This window comes from Coturnix japonica, chromosome 15, assembly GCF_054131305.1.
Source record: "Coturnix japonica strain WE chromosome 15, WE-NBRP24, whole genome shotgun sequence".
In the NCBI taxonomy this organism is placed as follows: domain Eukaryota; kingdom Metazoa; phylum Chordata; class Aves; order Galliformes; family Phasianidae; genus Coturnix; species Coturnix japonica.
The window spans coordinates 10,052,427-10,071,720 of NC_140677.1; the positions used below are offsets into that span (position 1 = coordinate 10,052,427).

Genomic DNA, 19,294 nt, shown 5'->3' on the forward strand with positions numbered 1-19,294 from the left:
CAGTGACTCTGCCCTGACCTTACCCTGGCCCAGATGGCACCATCAGTGTCCCCTTGTCTGACTGGCATGCACTCCAGCATTCTTGGGGATGGGGAGAACAGAGTGCCCGTCTGTACCGTGCCTCAGCTCTCCATACATTGCTGTGTTACTGTGAGGTCTACAACAAATCCTATGGATGTAAAGGGACACAGCACAAACCTCCCTGTAAAGGCATCAGGGCCAGCAGGAGAGAGGGGGGAAGAAATGATCAGGATACACAAAGCCAAAACACAGGCACTTGCCATGGGGACAGAAGAAACAGTAAGGGGCTACAAGCAGAGGGATGCCCACCACTGCCAGGAGATGGGCAGGCAGATGGAGAACCTCAATGCAGCCTGGGACCACAGCACTGGCCCTAAACTGCCCCACCATATGCTGCCATCCCAGCACCCACAAACAAAGCAGCTGTGCACCCTGATGAGAGCCCCATCTCCTGATGACTGAGGACACATCAGTACCATGCAGGGAGGTGCTCACAGCTATCCCCTCACTGCGGCCCCGCAGACAGCCAGGCAATGGGATCAGGTAGCTGCTGATGCAGCGCTTTGAGAGCCTGCCCGGCAAAAAGGCTGGGCCACCCAGCCCAAGGTCACAGCCGAGGACAGCCCCCGTCCCCCAGGGCTCAGCACTGTGCTCTGCCACAGAGAGCTTCCATGCTGTGGGGCAGAGATCATACAGTGAACTGTCAGTCCTTACCCCAGTGTCAGTATCTGCCAGGGACAAAAACCTGCCTGGAGTCCTTCTACTGGGACAGGATGGACATGCACCTCTTCGTGCCCCATTGAGCTCCTGCTCCATTCCTTCAGGCCCTGTGGACCCTCCTGGCTCTCTGAGGCCACTGAACATTAGAACACAATGGTGATGGGCAAAAACCAGCAAAAACAGGGAAGCTCTGCAGAGGAGGAAGCTGCACAAACTACACCTGGGCTACAAGTCCATGCCTTAGTCTTGACCTAGCACCCAAAGTGAGCACACAGCCAGCTCCTGGCTTGGCACCCATCACATGAAAGTGGTTCTGACATCACAAGGGCCAGGGAAAAACTGAAAAGAAGTAGGAAATAACGGAGAGAAGGAAAAAACACCCACTCTAGATAAATAAGGGGCAGAAGGTGTAACGCCATCCCCGTCGCTTTGTGAACCCTCCTCCCACACCCTCCTTCCTTCCATCCTCATCCCTTACACTGGGGCACAGGCTATTTAAAACCTCCCACTGGGAGCTTGGCAGCAGGAGAAGCCGCCAGCAATGCGACGCCAGTCCCTGCAGGCCCCGTATCGATCAGGAAGGGAGGACGAGTTGCCTCCGTCAGCTCCCTGCAGCCTGGCGCCGACACCACAGGAAGGGAGGAGAAGCAGCCCAGCAGGGCACACAGAGAGCACCACCAGTGCTCTGTTCAGTCCAAACCCCACTCATCTCTTTGTTCCAAATCCCAGCCTACTGAGAACAGGTCCGTGAAACCAAGCTCTGGTTCCTGTGACCAGTACTCTCCCCAGTGGCCTCAGGAGATGTACTGGGAGGTTTTGTTTTAAACAGCATGGACAAGGAGAAGCAGATCAAACACAGGGCCAGCCCCACGAAGGGTGCTGGGACTCCTTAGTCAAGCCCTTCTCCTCCTGCCTCTTGCCAGGACCATGCCAGGACCTTTGCTATGCCTCTGCCTGGCTGAGGATGCTGTTAACACAAGCTATGTTTATACAGGGCATGTATGGCTGTAATTATAGGAACGATATTATGATAACAGGAAATCCATGCCCTGTGGAGATAGAGAGAGAGAAATACACACTCACAGCCATTTACTAATTGCCACCAACAAGGAGCCTTTGTGCAGTGGTGGGGCACAGGAGGTCTCCCCTATGCTGGGAGATAGCTTGGTGCCGCCAGGCTGCAGCGCCTGAGGGCTCTCTCCAGTAAAAGGAACATCTCAGACCAGTTTGGCTCCCACATACACCACAGCATAAGACTTAAAGCACCCTACTGCCAGTACGGGCAGAATACAGAGTCAACCTTCCCACCCCACCATACCCTGAAAAATGCACCCATCCCTGCAAGGCAGGGCACCTCACGCTGACTCAGACAGAGGAGGTGTGAGAACATCAAACCAGGCTGGAGAAATCCCCACTGCAGCAGTAAGGGCACAGCTCATCAACCCCAACTCAGACCCTACCTCCTCCACTTCAATCAGATTCAAGATGCAAGAACAACAGTCACAGCAACTCTGAGCCCATGAGGAACCAGGAGGAGAAGCTCCATCCTGCCCACTTCAGACAAACCAGTGCTGCCAACCCAGCCTGATATTTCCCTCTGCAGCAACAGAGACACCAGCACCCACCTCTGCTGGCCCTTCCCAGGTCAAGGGCAAAGCAATATATATACCAAGTCAGGCAGAGCCAGTCCTACAATAGCTACAGTGCAAATCAACAGCTCTGAGAGACAACGGGACAGGCTGACCCAGTACCAGACCACAGTCTCTCTATGTTACAGCCCTCCTGTAAGACAGAGGTTCGGTACATCTGTTTGGCAGAGAGGAGCAATGGGGATGCAGGCTACCCAAATGCACCAAGGCACACTCCACCCTGCACCAAAGGGCCACCAAGCCAAGCAGACATCTCCACATCAGCATGGGAGCATCCCTCATGATGCAGCAGCAGCTCTCCTACCTTTTTGATCTTCCCGCTCCGTGTGCCTGCAAACACAACAGTTTGTCCTCTGTAGTCATAGGCAGCCACTGAGGTCATCCCGTCCTCTTTATCCACAAAAAGTGGGGTCCCCTCGATCGTGACGGTTCCACCAAGCGGCTGGTTAAAATCCTGGCCACAGAAGTTGTCATCGATCTGCAGTGGCTGTGGGAAGAGAATAGAAGAGAGATGAGCTTTCTGGAGCATCAGAGAGCAAAAAGGGCTCATATTGACCTCCATCCCCATGGGAGAATGGAGCAGGGGCTGAGGAGGCAGCTCCCATCCCAGCCAGCACAGACATCCTGGCAGGCTGCAGTAAGCCACAATCTGGTTGGCATGGAGCTGCTGCAGTCCCAGCTCTGCAACCCCAAGAACAATGCAGGCTAGGACACAGCTCAGCTGCCAGCATCCCGATCTAGACCTGGGCATGGGAATGCTCCTCACCAGCACTCAGCTGGTGGTCTTGCTGCATCACTCCAGCTGCACACTCACAGGAGATCCCTGCCACGGTTCCTCACTTCTGTGTTTCCCTATTCTCCACCTGTGCCCAAAAAGGGTACAATGCACAGAGGGGGCACAGTGCTGGCAGTGCAATGTGCCCACCCTTCTCCAGCATCTCCTGGCAGATACAGCTTCAATCACTTCCAGTACTGGCTGGCATTAGGGTGAATGACAAAATCACAGCTAACAGCAAACAGAGCCCAGAATGCAGCCCATCCCCCTGTTTCCATGACGAAAGCAGGGCAGGAGGGAGGAAGAGGGGGCTCTGGCCAAATCCTGGGCAGTCACAATGAGCCTCGGTGCATGGGGCTGGGGCTGGAAGGGAAGTACGTCGAGGCACAATGCCTGGAGAGGCAGGCAGCCTGCTTTAGCCACAGCATTTTCCACTTCAAGAGGCTCCTTATGTAACTTTGAATTTAAAGGGGAGAGGTTTTTGGCAAGCAACTGCCTCCAAATGCATGCCGGTCCCCAAGGGGCTTTAAATCCATACAGCATGTGCATGTAACATATGGGAAAATGCTGTGCTCCCAAGCTCCATGTGCATACAAGCACTAAGCAGCTCTGGCTGCTGAAAGCAACAGCCCCACCACTTCCACCCAGCACTGAGATCTGAGCAGGGAGAACTACAGCCCCAGAACTGGAGGCCCTGACCATCCCACACCCCAAAAACAGCTCTCAGAAAAGCTACACCTTTCTTAGACTGTCAAATATGGACATGGTCACCCCCACCCAGGCTCACTGTGCAACCCCAAGGCCAGCAGTTCAGCTCCTGGCTCCAGTCAGCACCGTGCCATCCTTTCAGTAGCAGAGAAATGGGAATGGCTCCAGCTGGGCACACTCAGCCTCCTAAAGCAGTCTGGAGATGCAGTCTTGCTTGCTCAGTTGTTCTAAGTTCTGGTGCCTGGTTTAGGATATGGCCACAGATTGACTCCTTTCCAAGCCTGACCCCTTTTTTCATTCTTCTCTAAACTGGAGGAGCTCAGGGACATGCAAGATGCACCAATCCCCTAAAACAGGAACGAGAGGGTGAAGGACATCTGCTGGTGTGAAGAAGTGGGGAGGGGAATTAACTCTTCAGCCTGCACTCTGCATTCCAGGGCTGCAGTCATCCCTGCAGCCCATCAGCCAGCCCAGAGCTGGTCAGAGAGCCCTGAGTAAACCCGCAGCACACACTTATGGCAGACACAGCACCCACCTCTGCCTGACACCACCCCAAGCAGGGCAGCAGCACAGGGGTTAACACAGCCTGAGCCCTGAACAGCCCTGAGCGCAAACCATGAAGGTATTTAAGCCCAGGCAGCCCCTGGAAGCCAATGCAATTTCTGTTCTCTCTGCACTCCAATTTGCAGCTTCCCCAACCTCATCAGCTGCTGAATATGCAAGAGGATAAATGTTTATGGTGTTTACTCCTCTCTGCTTTGTCTCAACAAACTCTCTGGGAAACGACAAATACAGCTGCACTCCAGGGCCGTGAGGAGCACCCGCCCGCCACCGAGATGCCGACACCACCTCGATAAATAATTACGCCGACAATTAGCTCATTAACAGCACGGTGCCTCGTTAGGGAAGCGCAGGCAGGCACCTCACCACGGTTGGGCTGAGTGGGCAGCATGAGGCCGGTGGCACCCACCAGCGTCACATCCCAACTACCCCACAGCCCCGCTACTACATGGCACAGCCCGCTCCTCCCCACTAGCATAGAAATTAGGGCAGAAAACCCTGGTTTCCTCTGTGAAGCAGCCCTAAGGAGAGGGGATACATGGAGCTAACAGAGCTGGCCAGGAACAGGCAGTCTCCTTGACGTGCCTTGTCTCATTGCCTCCCTTCAAGCCCACTTACAAAAGCAACGAGGGAGCAGACAGCAGAGGCGAGACTCGTGCCACTTAGCGTTATTAATTGGCCAGTAATTTGCCAGTTAATACCATTATACACACACCCCGTCCTCCCACGCCTGCCATTCAACACCTGCCTTCCTGTGCCTGCTGATGCTGCTTCCCAGCAAGGCCCGTGCCCAGCACACAGGGAGGCACGGCAACACCAGGAGCCAAGCAGGGCACTTTGGGAGCTGAGTACCAACAGTGGGAAGCAGCCGTGCACATCCCATCCGGAGCAGCAAAACCCCTGGAAGCACTCTCAGTTCCCAAGCTCATTGCCAAGCCTGGCAGTGTCTCCTGGCTCTGGCAAATCTACACTGCCCCGCAGTGCCCAGGAATTAGCATCCTAAGGCTCATAGCTGAGGAGAATGCTGTGCTAGGGTCTGGAGTAAGAATGTAGCCAGCATCCAAGTCAGGAAGCTGCCTTGCTCAGCAGTCGGTGCTCAGAGCCATGTCCCAGGCAGCAACGCACATGTGGTGCCAGCACAGCTCTCCCCAGCCTTCCTCCTCCCACCTGATGCATGTGGACCAGTCTTTAGGGATGCGCATGGACCAGTCCTCAGGGATGTGGCTTTCTGGCACTGAGAAGTCCCTCTGATGTGCTAAGAAATGAGGTTTGGGTTTTCCACTTTCCAGAGGAGACTTTAAACCATAAATCCCGAGCAGGAGCATGGGAGCTCCTGGGACATTTTCCATACAGATCAGGTGTAAATCCCGAGCAGCTACTGACTTTAGCAATTACATTCTGCCTCCTTAAAAAAAAAAAAAAAATTAAAAAAAATCAACATGCCCTTTATTTTCTGGCCGGCATCCATCACTGTGAGATCCGTCAGCTGCCACGACCCACCCCAGAGGTGGCTGCATTTTATGAGGGGCACACAGATCCATGCCAGAAAGAGGTTACATGCTCTGCAGGCTCCAATTTGGCTCAATCCCAGCACAGCCAGAGGCTGAGGCTCAGCACCTCGTGCTGCTCCCTGCCACACTTGGCAGGTGGAACAGGACAAGGACAGAAAATGGCACCTGGCTCCTATGACCAGCTTTGTGCCACCACGACCCACCTCAAGTGAAAGTAATGATGCCACAGGTCCTCCCGGTGCACCTACCAGGGTCTCTCTGGAGCTGGGCAGGGTCTGAGTGCTGCAGTGGGGCTCCCATGTGCAGAGCAACCGCTGCCTCTGCATCACCGAGGGAGCAGGTTTGCAGCACACAGCAATATCACTCCTTCAGAGGGGGAAGGCAGGAGAAATACAGCATCAGGTCTATGGCTGCACAGAGAAGCCCCTACGCACCCACCAGTGTCTGTAAACTGCCTGCAGCAGAGACAACACGGCTCTGCAAGGACACAGCCCCCACACCTTCATATAGGGCACACGTCAGGCACAGCACTCTCCCCACACAAGGGGTAAAGGGTCTGGGAGCGCATCGGGAGGAAGCGGCAGGCATCTCCTCTGCCTGAGCCAGCAGCTGTGCGACCCAACAAGCGGCAGTGTAACGATTTCATCATTTTCCACCAGAATTGAATTAGTTCAAAGCCAAAATCTGATTTGTGAGCCCAGCGCTCTTGACAGCAAACCCTTTACTTTGTCAGGCAGCTGTTAGCCGTCTCCTTCGGAGCGGTGGGGAGGACACATGGAGGCAGGGCTGCTCCATGGGGACATGTGGGCACCCAGGGCAGGAGGCAGCTGCTGACCCCCAAGACCTGGGACAGGATGGGGGAAGGAGCATGATGATGTCCTCCCCTCCTGCCTCATACAGCACAGAAAACAAACCCAGCAACCACAACTGCTCCTTGCTCCTCATACCCTTTTTCTCCCCATATCCAGCACACCATAGAGAGGACATTGGTCCCACCAAGCTGAGCATCTGACCAACCTCTACTGGGACTGCCAACCTCTCTGCCTCCTCCCCTGCTTGGATCCCTCTCACCTCCCCTCAACTCTCCTGCCCCAGCAGCTTCTCTGCTCAGCCACAGCTCTGCCAAGCCCCACAGGACCAAATCCTCCCAAATTCACACACATCATCTTCGAGGGTCTCCCTGGCAGAGATGCAGCAGACACCACTTGTCCCTCTGAGAACAGAACATCTTTGCCCTCAAAACCAGCTCACCCACACTCCTTTACTCTATAGGGAAGAAGAGACCTGTGCCAGCAGTCAGCCTCCTGCTTGGGGCCAGCAGCTATCAGCAGACACTGATTCAGCCCAAACCCAGACAGCCTTCCCACACCAAAGCCACAGTCTCCACAAAGAATGTTACCAAGCAAGCTGAACGCTCAGCCCTAACTGTGCCAGTCCCCAGAGCAAGAGAGAGGCCTCCCATCAGGAAAATAACAAGTCAGGTCAGGTAACCGGGAAGGGTCTAGAGAGTCCAGCCAGGAGCTGAAAACCACCTGGCATGCACACAGACAGGCATGAACTTACCGAGTTGATGCAGCCCAGCTCCTTATTCAAGAGCCAGGGCAGTGAGAGCTTCCCTTCCCCTCTGTAGCATGACTGAATACGTTCCTTGATCTTATCCTTGATCTTCTTCAACGTGAAGAGGCAGAGCACAGACTCCTTGGGAGGCTTAACTCTGTTTTTCTGGCCCTGGGAGAAGATGGTGAAGAGGATATCCTCCCGCTCTGAGATGCCCAGGTACTTGGCCAAAGCCTTGCCAGGCTTGGTCAGGTAAGCGTCCTGGATCAGGCGGTACTCAATGCCATCCTGCACACAGCCGATGGGGAACTCCACGTAGGAGTAGAACTTGGGGTCGTCCACACAAAGGCGGACGATCTTGGAGGTGAAAAACTGCTCCCCTGTGGAGTCGGGTGAGGTGAGCTGTGTGTCCAGCTGCAAGGTCAGGTAGTACACAAACTGCTCGCTGCTGAAGCTGTAGATGTAGTAGATGTCAAAGGTGGGGAACTTGGAGAGTGTGTCTGAAGGTATCTTAAGCTGGGATGAGACAAACTCATCCTGGTAGACAAAGCCAAACATCTCCGCGTTCTCCTCATTAGCCATCAGCTTGCGGCTGGAAAGCGTGGGGAAGTACTCCGACTTGCCATCAATGGGCGTCCCAATGAAGAGCTTGTTCTGCCCATTCAGCACCTCGATGATGACCCCAGACATGGTCCCCGACTCATTGACGCTGGAGAGGTAGTGCTCCTTGCGGTGGTGGGGCTCACCCAACTTGAAGAGGTCATCCAGCCGCAGGAACTGGCAGATTCCCTGCGAGGCACTGCCGCAAGCGATCAGCCGGTTCCCCGAGTAGTCCACCAGCAGCAGTTTGTTCACGTTGTTGGTGGTGACCAGACCGTGCGGGCAGGACTGAACGCTGGGCGGAGGGTAACACTTCTCATTGTCCTCCACGGGCCCCGTCACGTGTGTCCGCAGGAGCGTGAGGTTATTGGAGAGCTTGTAGATCCGATTGACGGCCCCCACGTAGACCTCCCCGGTTTTGTTATGGACCACTAGGTGCGTCAAGCTCCAGTCTGTAACCGAGAAAGTCCTAAAGGGAGACTTGGGGCTGCCTTCCGCCAGCGGTAGCCAGGTGCTCCCCAAGAGCAGCAGGGTCCAAATGTTGACGGACAAGTGGTGCTTGAGCCAAAGGAGCCGCATCGCGGCAGTGTCACACCCGGCCAAAGCCATGCCCAAACCCAGCCACAAAATAAATAGAAACAAATCCAAACTAAAGGGGTGAGGAGGGAAGGACGAGGAGCTAACAGGACACAGTCTCCTCTGCTTCTGCCGTGCTCAGCATTCAGGGCATCATGGGCACTGCCGGTCTGGTCAACCCTAGAGGGAGAAAGACAAAAACAACAGGGTTAGGAGGCTTTCCTGCAACTCCTGGCACAGCAGTAAGCCTGTTCCACACCACCCTGCAGAGGCTTTGCTGCTTCATGCTTTTAAGGCAGCATGACAAACGCCCCCACCGCCTCCCACTCCAGAAGAAAATCTGCACAGGGATGGAGGGAACCCGCAGGATGCTAACGGCCACTCCTCCTGGTAGCACACACATGCTGCTAGACACCATAAAATCCATGCCACAAGCAGACACGGTGGTAACACAAAGGGGCTCAATTGCAAGCCCTGCTATCCACAGCAGCCCCCTGCAAGGCCCTGCTCTCCTCCAAGGAGCCCCTCAACAGGAGCAAGTGTCAGCACACTTACAGCTGTGGCTGGGCCAGCACATCCCCAGCGGGCAGCAGCCTCGCAGTGCGCTCCAGCACACCGACCGCATACAAATGTCTCAGCAGGGTGTCACTGGCCCTGACCTGCTTTGAAGACCACCGACAGCACCAAAAATCAGCTGCTAGCAAGCAGACAGCCCACAGCCTCTGCACCGCTCCATCACAGAATGGGGAGCTGGTACAAAAACCCAGTTTGCTTCCAGCTCCCAGGCACAAAAGGATCCCAACCCCACTGCCGTGCTGTGGGCGTCCCTCTGAGCTCAGCCAAGAGAGGCACTTCCAGCCTCATACCATATCCCAGTTACCCTTAGCTTAATTGGAGATTGGCACATTGGTCATTAAGAGGGTGCTGCTTTTATAAAGAGGCAAAAGAAATGGGGGGGGGAGGGAGGGAGGAAGATATGGGGAAGAAAAAGAGCACAGCTTTTGTGAATGAAGGAAGACGCAAACTGCACCAATTTACTACTCAAACAGCGCGTGACGGAGCCTGCAGGAGCTGGGGCTCAAGCCCGGGTAGGGTGTGCGAGGCACAGCGCAAGCCAAGGATCTCAAAGTCTCCTTTTAAAGGAGCTGGGGGAGCCCTGGCACACTGCCTGACAGCCCTGGCACCTGACAAAGCCCAGGAGGCTGCGGGCAGGAGACGCTTCAAAATGCAGGCGAAGGTCCATGGCTGGGAAGTGAGTTCAGCCCTTTGTTCCCTAGTTTTGCGAATAAGATGTTATGAAAGCAAGCAGGGAAGAGCCTCCCTCTCCTTATCACCGATCTCTGACTCAGCCCGTGCGGGGATCACCCGCTCCCTGCCCAGCAGGATCCCAGCAGGGAGTGGCACCGGTACAAAATATGGCCTGTGGTGACTGCTGGGCTGTGCCAGCAGCCGTGCCATCAGAGGGCAGCTGGTGCCATGCCAGCAGCACAGGGCTGCACTCCTTGGCAGCACCCATGGACACTTTAGGCTCTTACTGCACACCTCTTCCAATCCCAGATCTTTATGGTGTGCCCAGCTCCAAAAGCTCCGTCCCAGCAGCTCCCAGTCACTTCCACCTTCTCACCAGCCTCCAGGGCAGTATCCTCAAAAGAGGTCTGTGCAGTAGGGTTTGAGCAACACAGAGGCTAAGACGAGTGCTGAGAGTGTAGGGCCATCAGCCCCGGAAATGGACCAGGTGGTCCCAATCCCACATCCCTGCAGTACTGCAAAATACAGGCACCTCAGACTGGGCTCTACCAGCCTCCATCGGCACAGCCTGTGGGTTCAACCACGAGGCAGTGTGGTTTCCTCTTGGGCTGCGGGTTGCCAGAGGAAGGTTCTTGCCCTCAGAAATGGGGAGGCACCCTTTGCAAAGCAGACAACGCCAGCTTCACCAAGCAGCCGTGCCTTTACCTTCTCATCCAAGCAAAGGAACCCGCTGCTGAGCACGGTGACACCACACACCCACTCCCACCGCTGCAATGCCCAGCAGCCCCCTCCTTCCAGCCGCCATGCGCCGCAGTTACACAGCTCCTGTTGCACAAAGGCAGCGATGCAGCGGAGGGATGGGGAGCTGGGAGCGATAGGAGGCACATGTGACCCAAACCAAACACAAACCCCAGCACGAGTGCGGCTCTATCTACACAGCACGGGGAGAGGAACAATACCACGGCTGTGTCACAAGGAGATTACCATCGAAACACAACCCAGTTAAGCACCAGCAGCACGCGGAGGGGAAGGAGCGAAAGCAGGAGTGTGGCTGCAGCATGGGAACACCGAACCCCAGCGCAGCCCTTTGCTCAATGCATTTCTACTTATTCATCGCTTCTATTTTAGGGAGCGGGTATGAGAGCCAGAGGTCAGGCTGCTGTGCAAAGCAGGGCTAGAAAGCCCACAAGGAGATTCCCAAATTAATTTAGGGAACTGTTACTCAGAATTGGAACGAGAACAAAGCCAGGCAGCGCTGGGGCACAGACAGATGACAGTCTGCAGAGCTCCTCGGAGACTTCTGCTCCCAAATACACGTCACCCCATCACAGTGCCCTGACAGCAGGAGGGGCTTGGTACAGTAAGACCTGCTTTAAGACATCAGCAGTGATTATAGTTAACAGAAAAAGAGCAGGAAAGTTTAGCGAGTCTGCTTTCTTCTGTATGAAACGATTTGGGTTCCCAACAGCACCTTGCATCAGGGAACCCAATGGGGAGCAAGGGATGCACTGCAAGCACAGTCCCAAAGTAGGAGCAGCCCTGGGCTGGGAGAGCACACTCAGGGGAGGCAATCATCACTTTTGATAACACAAAGCAGGAGTGCCGAGCTGGAAAAGCAAACCTTAAAAGGAAAAGACTGGACAGAGCATCCCCTGCTGCCCCCAGTGCTCATGCTGCAGGCCTGGGTATCCTGGGCAGAGCTGCAGCAACACATTGAGAAAAGAATCCCTTTTCTTGCTCTGGGACAGCCCCAGCAGCTCCACAGCCTGGCAGGAGTGCTTTGAAATAGAGAAAACTTGTGGGAATGAAAATCCTCCTAGCTGACCCCGGGAAGGACAGAAGCAATGAGAACTAATGGGTCTTTATCTGCAATCTCTGAGAGTCACTCGCTGCTCTCAGTGATCGTGCACGGACTGAGCAGGACCCGGCTCCATCTTCAAACACACGAGCTGCCTTGCTGCCAGTAATTAGCCAAAGGGAGAGAGGAGAGATTATACAGAGGAGAGAAAAGCCCGCAGGCCACAGGAGAGCCAGTCTCACAATGCAACGGGTATATTTTTAGGTTCATCTTGCCTGGGAAAAGCCTTGCAACAATAAGAGAAGGCTGGAGTTACCCAGTTAGGAGTTGCGCTATATATGCAATCATCTGTAGCAGGGCCAAGCTTTAACTCCTTTTTCCACCACACACAGCCCTTAGGAACAATTTTGCCGGGATTCCTCCCTCCTCCCCAGCGAGTGCAATCATTGCAAACCTTCTCCCTGGCTGGAGCCAAGCCCTGATGAAATCAGTGGCAAGCACTGAAGCTGCCCCCTCCAACCTCAATCACAGCATCAGGAATCTCTCCCATTTTCACAGCACTCATTCCCCAGGGCACAGGCCAGAGATGCATCCTGCGCCACACTGCCACAACCCCAAGGATTTTGACCTCTTATGTCTCAAAGCAAGGAGAGTGCTTCCCAGGAGGAAGTGCAGCCAAAGGGCCAATGACATGGAGACCACTTAACAACATTTTGCCCCCAGCTTCAAAGCACACAAGTCCAAGCTCCCAAATACCACCTTTCAACTTGGCTTCTATGTTCCAGATTGGGGTTCTCACAGCAAACATCCCAAAAAACCAATTGGCTGGCAGAGATCACCTCAGCCCATCAGGAGCAGCAGCAAACCAGAAGCTCAGCCACAAGGCAGCTCCAAGCAGAAGTCCTCCTGCCACCAACAACACTCCATCGTCCAACCCACCACCAGTGCCCTAACACAAAGTGGATGCATCAGGAAGCTCCCATATCAGCAAATGGGAGCAGGAGGATTTCTGTGCTCCCAGCACAAGGAGGTAGCACCAGAGTTGCTGTAATCCAGCACAAATCCAGGCTGAGCTGAAATTCCCATTCTTCCACCTAGCTCCACTGCGAGTCTAGCACGATCACCAGCTCAGGGCAACACACTGCTCATAGTTACGACTAAATAAAGCAGCCAGGGGACAGCAAAACATCTCCACTTCTCCAGAAGAGGTTTCCCCAGCCAAAGTCTAAGCTGTACCCAGTTATCCTTCCCCCTACAAGACCCCACACCACACTGCAGAGCTGTGGGCTCAGCACAGCCCCACTGCTCACCCAGGGCGGAGCTGAGCCACGAGCAGCCTGAGAGCTGGCAGAGCAGCTAGACAGGGAGAGGGGAAGCAAGCAGCGCCTGAAAGCGCTCCAACAGCAACAACACAAAGAGGGGAAACTCTGCTTTGAGAGGCTAACAGAGGTTTCATTCGCACGCAGGACGGGCTGGGAGCGTCCAATGAAAACAGCGAGACACACGCATGCACAGAGCCCGAGGCTGCACCCGCACCCTGCAACCAGGACCAGCACACCAGCATACTGCAGGGGTTCATCCAGACAACGTGGGCAAACCTGCTGTGGAGCATGGATGCAGCATGCCTGAGGGACAGCAGCCAGGACGGAGTGCAGAGAGATGGGAGGACACGTGCGCTCCCCACTGCCAAAACCCCACTCCCTGCTAACAAGAGCGGCTGGACGGTGGCCCCAATGGGTGACGTCAGCCTGCTGAGGGCAAGGAGCCGCGTGGCTCCGCAGCATGGCATGTGCTGCCGAAAGCAAAGGGCTGTGGGCAGCAAGGCAGTGCTCAGCCACGAGGCTGTGCCACCAGGAGTCGTTCCTGTGTGCCCATGGGCACTGCCAACATGCGGGTGGCAGCGGGTGAGGGCTGGTGGCAACGTAAGCCTGGGCTGCCGGAGCCGTGCCAGGCTTGCCGACCCGCAGAGTCTCTCCCTTGGAGGCTGATCTCTTTGCCTGCCTTCCTGCCTTTCTCCTCCCCCATTTCTTCCTGATGACATCAGCCTGAAAAACAGGTTCTGAATACTCGCTGTCCTCTGGAGGGGCAAAGCCCCCCTCTCTTCCCCCGTCCCGTGCACCCTGACACTGTTAGGTGCCCCATAGATAGGAGCAGGGAGCACATCTCAGCCATGCACCAGCACTGCTGGCAGCAGAAATGCCCGAGGAGGTGCTGGAGAAGCCAATTTTAAACATTCCAGTGGCCTCAATGGCTGTAAGCACCCCCACCACAGAGCACGGACAAGGGAGCTGTGCCCTCCCCGTGCCTGGGACAGAGCTCCAAGAGCCCCCATCCAGCCCAGCAAAGCCTTTTGGAGGCCACCGAGCTGCATTCCAACTGACAGAGAACATTATTCCGCGAAACATCTTGTGCACGAGCCAAGCTGCAAAGATTATTTTTAAAATCCTGAAATATTTTTGGGTTTTCCTCTTCCCCTGTTGAAGCTAACAGTCTGCACAGGAAGACCGACGCAACCGCCTGTATATATAAAGTACTGCAGCACGCACAGAGCAAACAACTTACTGCCATTATAATTACCTTAGATGTTATCGGAGGCTCCGACAGGGTCGGCACTTGCTGGAGGAAACACACTTTTCACATGGCACTGTGCAATCCTTCCCGCAGCCCCAGCAGCACCCGGTGTGGTGTTGCCTGCACTCAGCCAGGCAGCTCCTTCCCCGAGCACCGGGATCTGCCTCTCCTCTCGCAAGGGATTTACTTCTGCAAGGGCTTGAATATTTTGACACACAGGCAGTTGCTTAACCAAGCACATAAAGCAAAGGGACTCTCAGAGCTTCTACGATTACACCAACGCTCGGAGATTCGCCTGGACGGCGGCCAGAGGCCCCATATCACGGAGGATCAGGCCCAGGACACAACGGGCAGAAAACAACGCCGGGGATGGAGCGAGGCTGGAGCTGGTTCAGAGCGGGGATGCAGCCGACTTCCTGCTCATACAGCAGCACGGCTCCTCCTAACCCCTCACATGCCGCAGCCCTACAACGCATGAATCACCCCACATAGACGGCTCCCCACATCCGTGCAATTAACGAGGTTGTTGGGTTTGGGGTTAGTTTTGTTTTTTGATTTTTTTTTCCCTCTTCAGTATAATTATACAAATTTTAATGCAATTAACTCCCCTGTATTTTGTACGTTAAGCAGTAGGCAACCAAAGGATGAGAGAGCCTTTTTTAGCTCTGCGTTCCTGAAAATAATAGCGGATCGCAGAGAGGCTACATAGAGAAGGGTTTATCTGCACAGGACACAGGGAGAGCAGATGGAAAATGGGAAGACCCCCCCTAACCCCATTCAGCCCCCCAGGTACCTGCATGGAGGCCCAGCTCCAGTTCAGCCTCTCACCCTGCCAGAAAGGAAAAGCAAATCAAGCAAATGGTCGGCGGTTACTCAACCCCAAAGCCGGGGTCATTAGCCAGATTAAAGTGCCCGAGCTCCGGCCAGCAGCGCGGATAGCAAAGTGCAGTTAAACGGCCCAAATTGGATTACTGCCGCTCTTCAGCCTCTGTGCCAAGTTGGCCAGTGGACGGCGGGAGGCGAACGGCAGAGGGGAGGCTGGGGAGGAGGCCAGGCCGCTGCTTAGACCCCCGGATCCCTGTCATCAGCCGTAATGCGCTCACACGGGCACTTTCCCCAGCTAAAGCCCTCAGAACACAAAGCAATCCTCTTGGAAAAGGGGCCCACGCGCTCCTCGTGCCCCAGCTCACAAATCCTGCAGCAGCCTGTGGGGCTGAGCTCAGTGGCCTGCATGTATGTGGTGGGTTTATAGACTCGACACATGGACAGCAAGGAGAGGGTTTGCCAAGCTTTGGCTAAAGGAACAAACAACTTCTGGATGTTTTAAGGCAGGGTTTGAAATGGTGGCTCCCCTGTGGAATAAAGTCTGGGAGCAGAAAGATGCTGGGGAAGTGAGACCAAGGTGGGCACCAGCCGGCTCCCAGCAGGCCCCAGGCACATAGAGCACCCAAGGTGAGGAATGCGAGGTGCCTGCCTGAAAACAGCATGAAACACATGGATATGGCTTCAGGTTCCTCCTCCACAGTGCACGAGAGCATTCCCAGGACAAAGGCTGTGTCCTCCTGGCCAAGGCTGAGGGTCCAAAGCAGCACCAGATCTTGTGTTTCCACCATGAATCCACAATGCAGTGGGATGCTCACAGCACAGCCGGGGCACACCATGAAGGCAAGGAAGGAGGTGACTCCCCCAATCCCCATCAGCCCAGCCCAGGTTTCACTGAGCAGCACAGCTCAGCTCAGCGAGGAGAAGGGCTGCAGCCCTGCCCAGCACCTGGCACCATACGGGGCAACTCACCACCCAGAGCCAGCCCGGGACTCTCTGAGCCTCTACACAGCACACACTGCCCAACAACACAGTGCATAGGGGACACTCACAGAGCACAGGGCAGCAAACAAGGTCTCCATAGGCATAATCTCACCAGCCGTGCACAACACGAGCTTACAGAGAGCCTAGCAATCAGCAAGGACAGCATACGTGCCCCGTACCCACCTTCCCATTGCAGCACAGAGAGGCGGCAGCTCTTCTGCACAGCCAGGGCTGCCGAAGCCATCCTGCTGCCTGGAGACACGAGTGACGGCAGCACCCTGCACACAGACAAAGCCCAGCGGGATGCAGGTGGATGCTGCGGGCAGCGCTACCCGCTCACAGGAGCCTGGTGGTGCGAGCACTGCAGCACTGGGCTGCTCCACCGCACATCTCAGCACTGCCTGCCGGCAAACGCTGCAGCTCCTGGGCAGCAACAAAGGCCCCGCCACGCATCGAGCCCGGAGAGCAATGCCTACAAGTAATGCCTACAAGTAATGCCTACGAGTCTCCCTCATTAAACCCAACCCGAGGTCCCTTCGCACAAGGGATGCTGAACGCAGCAAATCCCGGGGAGGACCCGCAGCTCCGTGCCAGCAGCGCTGCAGCTGCCGGAGGAGGGAGCGGCCTCGCGGCACACACAGCGCGGCTCCATCACCCGCTGCCATCTCGGCAGCGCCCGGCCGAGTTCGGAGGAGTTTGTTTATGTGTCGCAGGGCCCTCTGCCTTCCGCAGGGCAGCGCTTTGTCTTCGCACTGTGAGCTACGTGCTCCGCTCCAAACCTCACGCGCCTATAAAATAAAGAAGGAAAACCCTGGAGGCTCGCTGCAGAAAGGCTCCAGCTGCAAGCGGCCCCAATAAAACCCCACTAATAAACACAACACCACCAAAAACTCGCATTTCTAGAGCGTGGCATAGCACAGACATCAACCATCTCCCATTGGGGACAGCGAGCCCAGCCAAGGAATGTCATCGCGCAGCCTACAGCCTGGCACACACAGACCGGGATTCATCCATCCATCCATCCCTCCTTCATTCCTCGACCACGGATCCGGAGCCCAAACTTCCTCGCCACCCACACGGCCCCGTACTTCGGCACCCATCCATCCATCCATCGCTCCCCACCTCGCAGCCCCCACCCCAGGAGCAGCTCCGGGCTCAGCCCCGCTTTTCCTCCACGTCCCCACCGCATTCGGTCATCGGTGTTTCGAGACAGAGACATCGCGCCGCTCGCTTTACCCCCTGAGTATATACAAAAGACCCTGAGATTGTTCAGGAAGCAATTAGCCGCTGTTCGGAGGAAAACGGTGTTTTCACATGGATAACCTTTGATGTACTCAATAGCCTCGTCTCCTCATTTTTTTTTTTTTCCTCCCCACTCTCACACAAAAGAAATAGAAGAAGAAAAAAAAAACACCCCATTCCGGCTGGTAATTGGCTCCTCTCGGCACGAAGCGATCACCGCCCGAGGAGCGGCCCCGCGGCTCTACCCAACTTTTCTCCCCTCCTCGTCCCGCAGCCCACAGCAGGACCGGGAACACCGGGAACACCCAGCGGCTCGTTCGCAGCTTCTGCTTTTGAGCCCGTCTTCCCCGAAACAAGGAGACGGGAGAGCGAACGAGCGAGGTTTACTGCCTTTCTTTCCCCATCCATCTCCCCGCTAAGCAGTGACCTTCACGTCCAGCCCCGGCTACACGCCAACCACCCCCCCCCCCGCCCCGGGAGCAGGAGGAGGAAATCTCCGCTCCGGGAGGACGGAGGAAGGGATTTCGGGCTGTATCCCAGCGCACCACGGAGCCGATGCGGATCCTCCCCCCCGGAGCCGGGGTAGCCGGGCCCCCACCGCCTTATCCACACCGCACCGCTCCGCTCCGCACCGCACCGCACCCCCTCGGGCTCCGCGTCTCAAAGCCAAATTACGGCTCGACGCCAACGGGAACCGCTTCCCACGGCGGATCCCGATCCCGACGCCGGGTGCCCAACGAGCGGCTCTGCCCGATGGACGAACACACCCGCAGGATCCGCCCGCAGCCCGGGGCACAACCCCGAGCCCTGAATCGTGCGGGGCGAGCCCAGCCCGCACTGTGCCGCGCCCCGAGCTCCGGGCACGTAGATGCGGTGCGGCACCGGGGGGACCCGCAGCCCCACGCCCGGCCCGGCCGCCCCCCGCTTCGATTCTCTTTGATTTTCGTTTATACCGAACCCATCGGATCCCAACCCCGATCGCCGATGGTTCGGCCGGACTCATAAAGGCACGAGGCGAGGAGGAAAGTTGCAAAGCGTGTTACTCACGGCTCGGCTCCGCGCTCGCCCCAGCCCTGCCTGCCATAACCGCATTCCAGCCGCGCCGCCACCGGGCCCCGCCGCCGCTGCCTCTTCCTCCGCCTCCTCCTCCTCCTTCGCCGTCGCCTCCTCCTCCTCCTTCTCTCCCTCCCGCCGCCTCCCGATGCTCCGCGGCTCCGCTCCCACCCTCCCGCCTCTCGCTGCCGCCGCTGCCCCGCATGAATGGGACGGACGGCAGCGCGGGGACCCGACGGAACGCCGCCCGCCGCGCGCCCCCGCCGCCACGCGCACGCGCACGGCCCCGCCGCTGAAAGGAGGGGAGGGGGCTGCACCGCTCCGTGCCGCCTCCAGGGGGCGCCCGACACGCTGCGGGGAGGAGAGAGGAGGGAGCAGGGCGGACACGCCTCCTGCTCGGCCTTAAAAGGGCGATGGGCGGTGGGAGGGGGCTTAAAAGGGGCTGTGAGAAGGGTGGGGTCGCTTGGAAAGACCCTCGCCAGGCCCTCAGCCGGCTTAATAGGACGGACCCGGCTGTGCTGTGCGCTCCAGAGACCCTACAGCCAAGAAAAGTGCAGCACCCCCAGCCCTGCATGGCCCAAAGCACCACACACACTGGTCCGCACAAAACACATGGGAAGAACTACAACAATTTGTGCAAAACGCTCATAGAAACCAATGGTAACATGGGGTACATAGGGGAAATATCCCCCCCGATCTACACAGAAATGGTGTGCTGCCATATCCTGCTGCCCGACAGCCACAGAATCACAGAATGACCCTGGTTGAAGGGACCTCAAGGATCATGTAGTTCCAACCCCCTGCCTGGCAGGGCCACCAAACATACACCTTTACTAGATCAGGTTGCCCAGGGCCCCGTCCAACCTGGTCTTGAACACCTCCAAGGACGGGGCATCCA

The 19,294-nt window shown here is 56.4% G+C and overlaps 1 protein-coding gene across 4 annotated transcripts in view; it reads right to left on the minus strand.

The window, feature by feature from the left end:
• Positions 1–18,530, minus strand: part of PLXNA1 (plexin A1) — a 92,398-nt gene extending 73,868 nt beyond the window's left edge. For 2 of the 4 annotated variants that reach the window (XM_015874987.2, XM_015874986.2), the window contains exons 1-3: positions 18,391–18,530; positions 7,509–8,858; positions 2,695–2,877 (exon numbers count right to left, since the gene is read on the minus strand). In XM_015874987.2, the coding sequence (XP_015730473.2) occupies positions 2,695–2,877; positions 7,509–8,711 (1,386 nt within the window). In that variant the 5' untranslated portion in view covers positions 8,712–8,858; positions 18,391–18,530. Of the gene's footprint in view, positions 1–2,694; positions 2,878–7,508; positions 8,859–14,301; positions 14,451–15,088; positions 15,138–18,390 lie in introns of those variants that run through there. The other 2 variants (XM_085516887.1, XM_085516886.1) reach the window with 2 other exon arrangements.
• Positions 18,531–19,294: the final 764 nt, after the last annotated feature.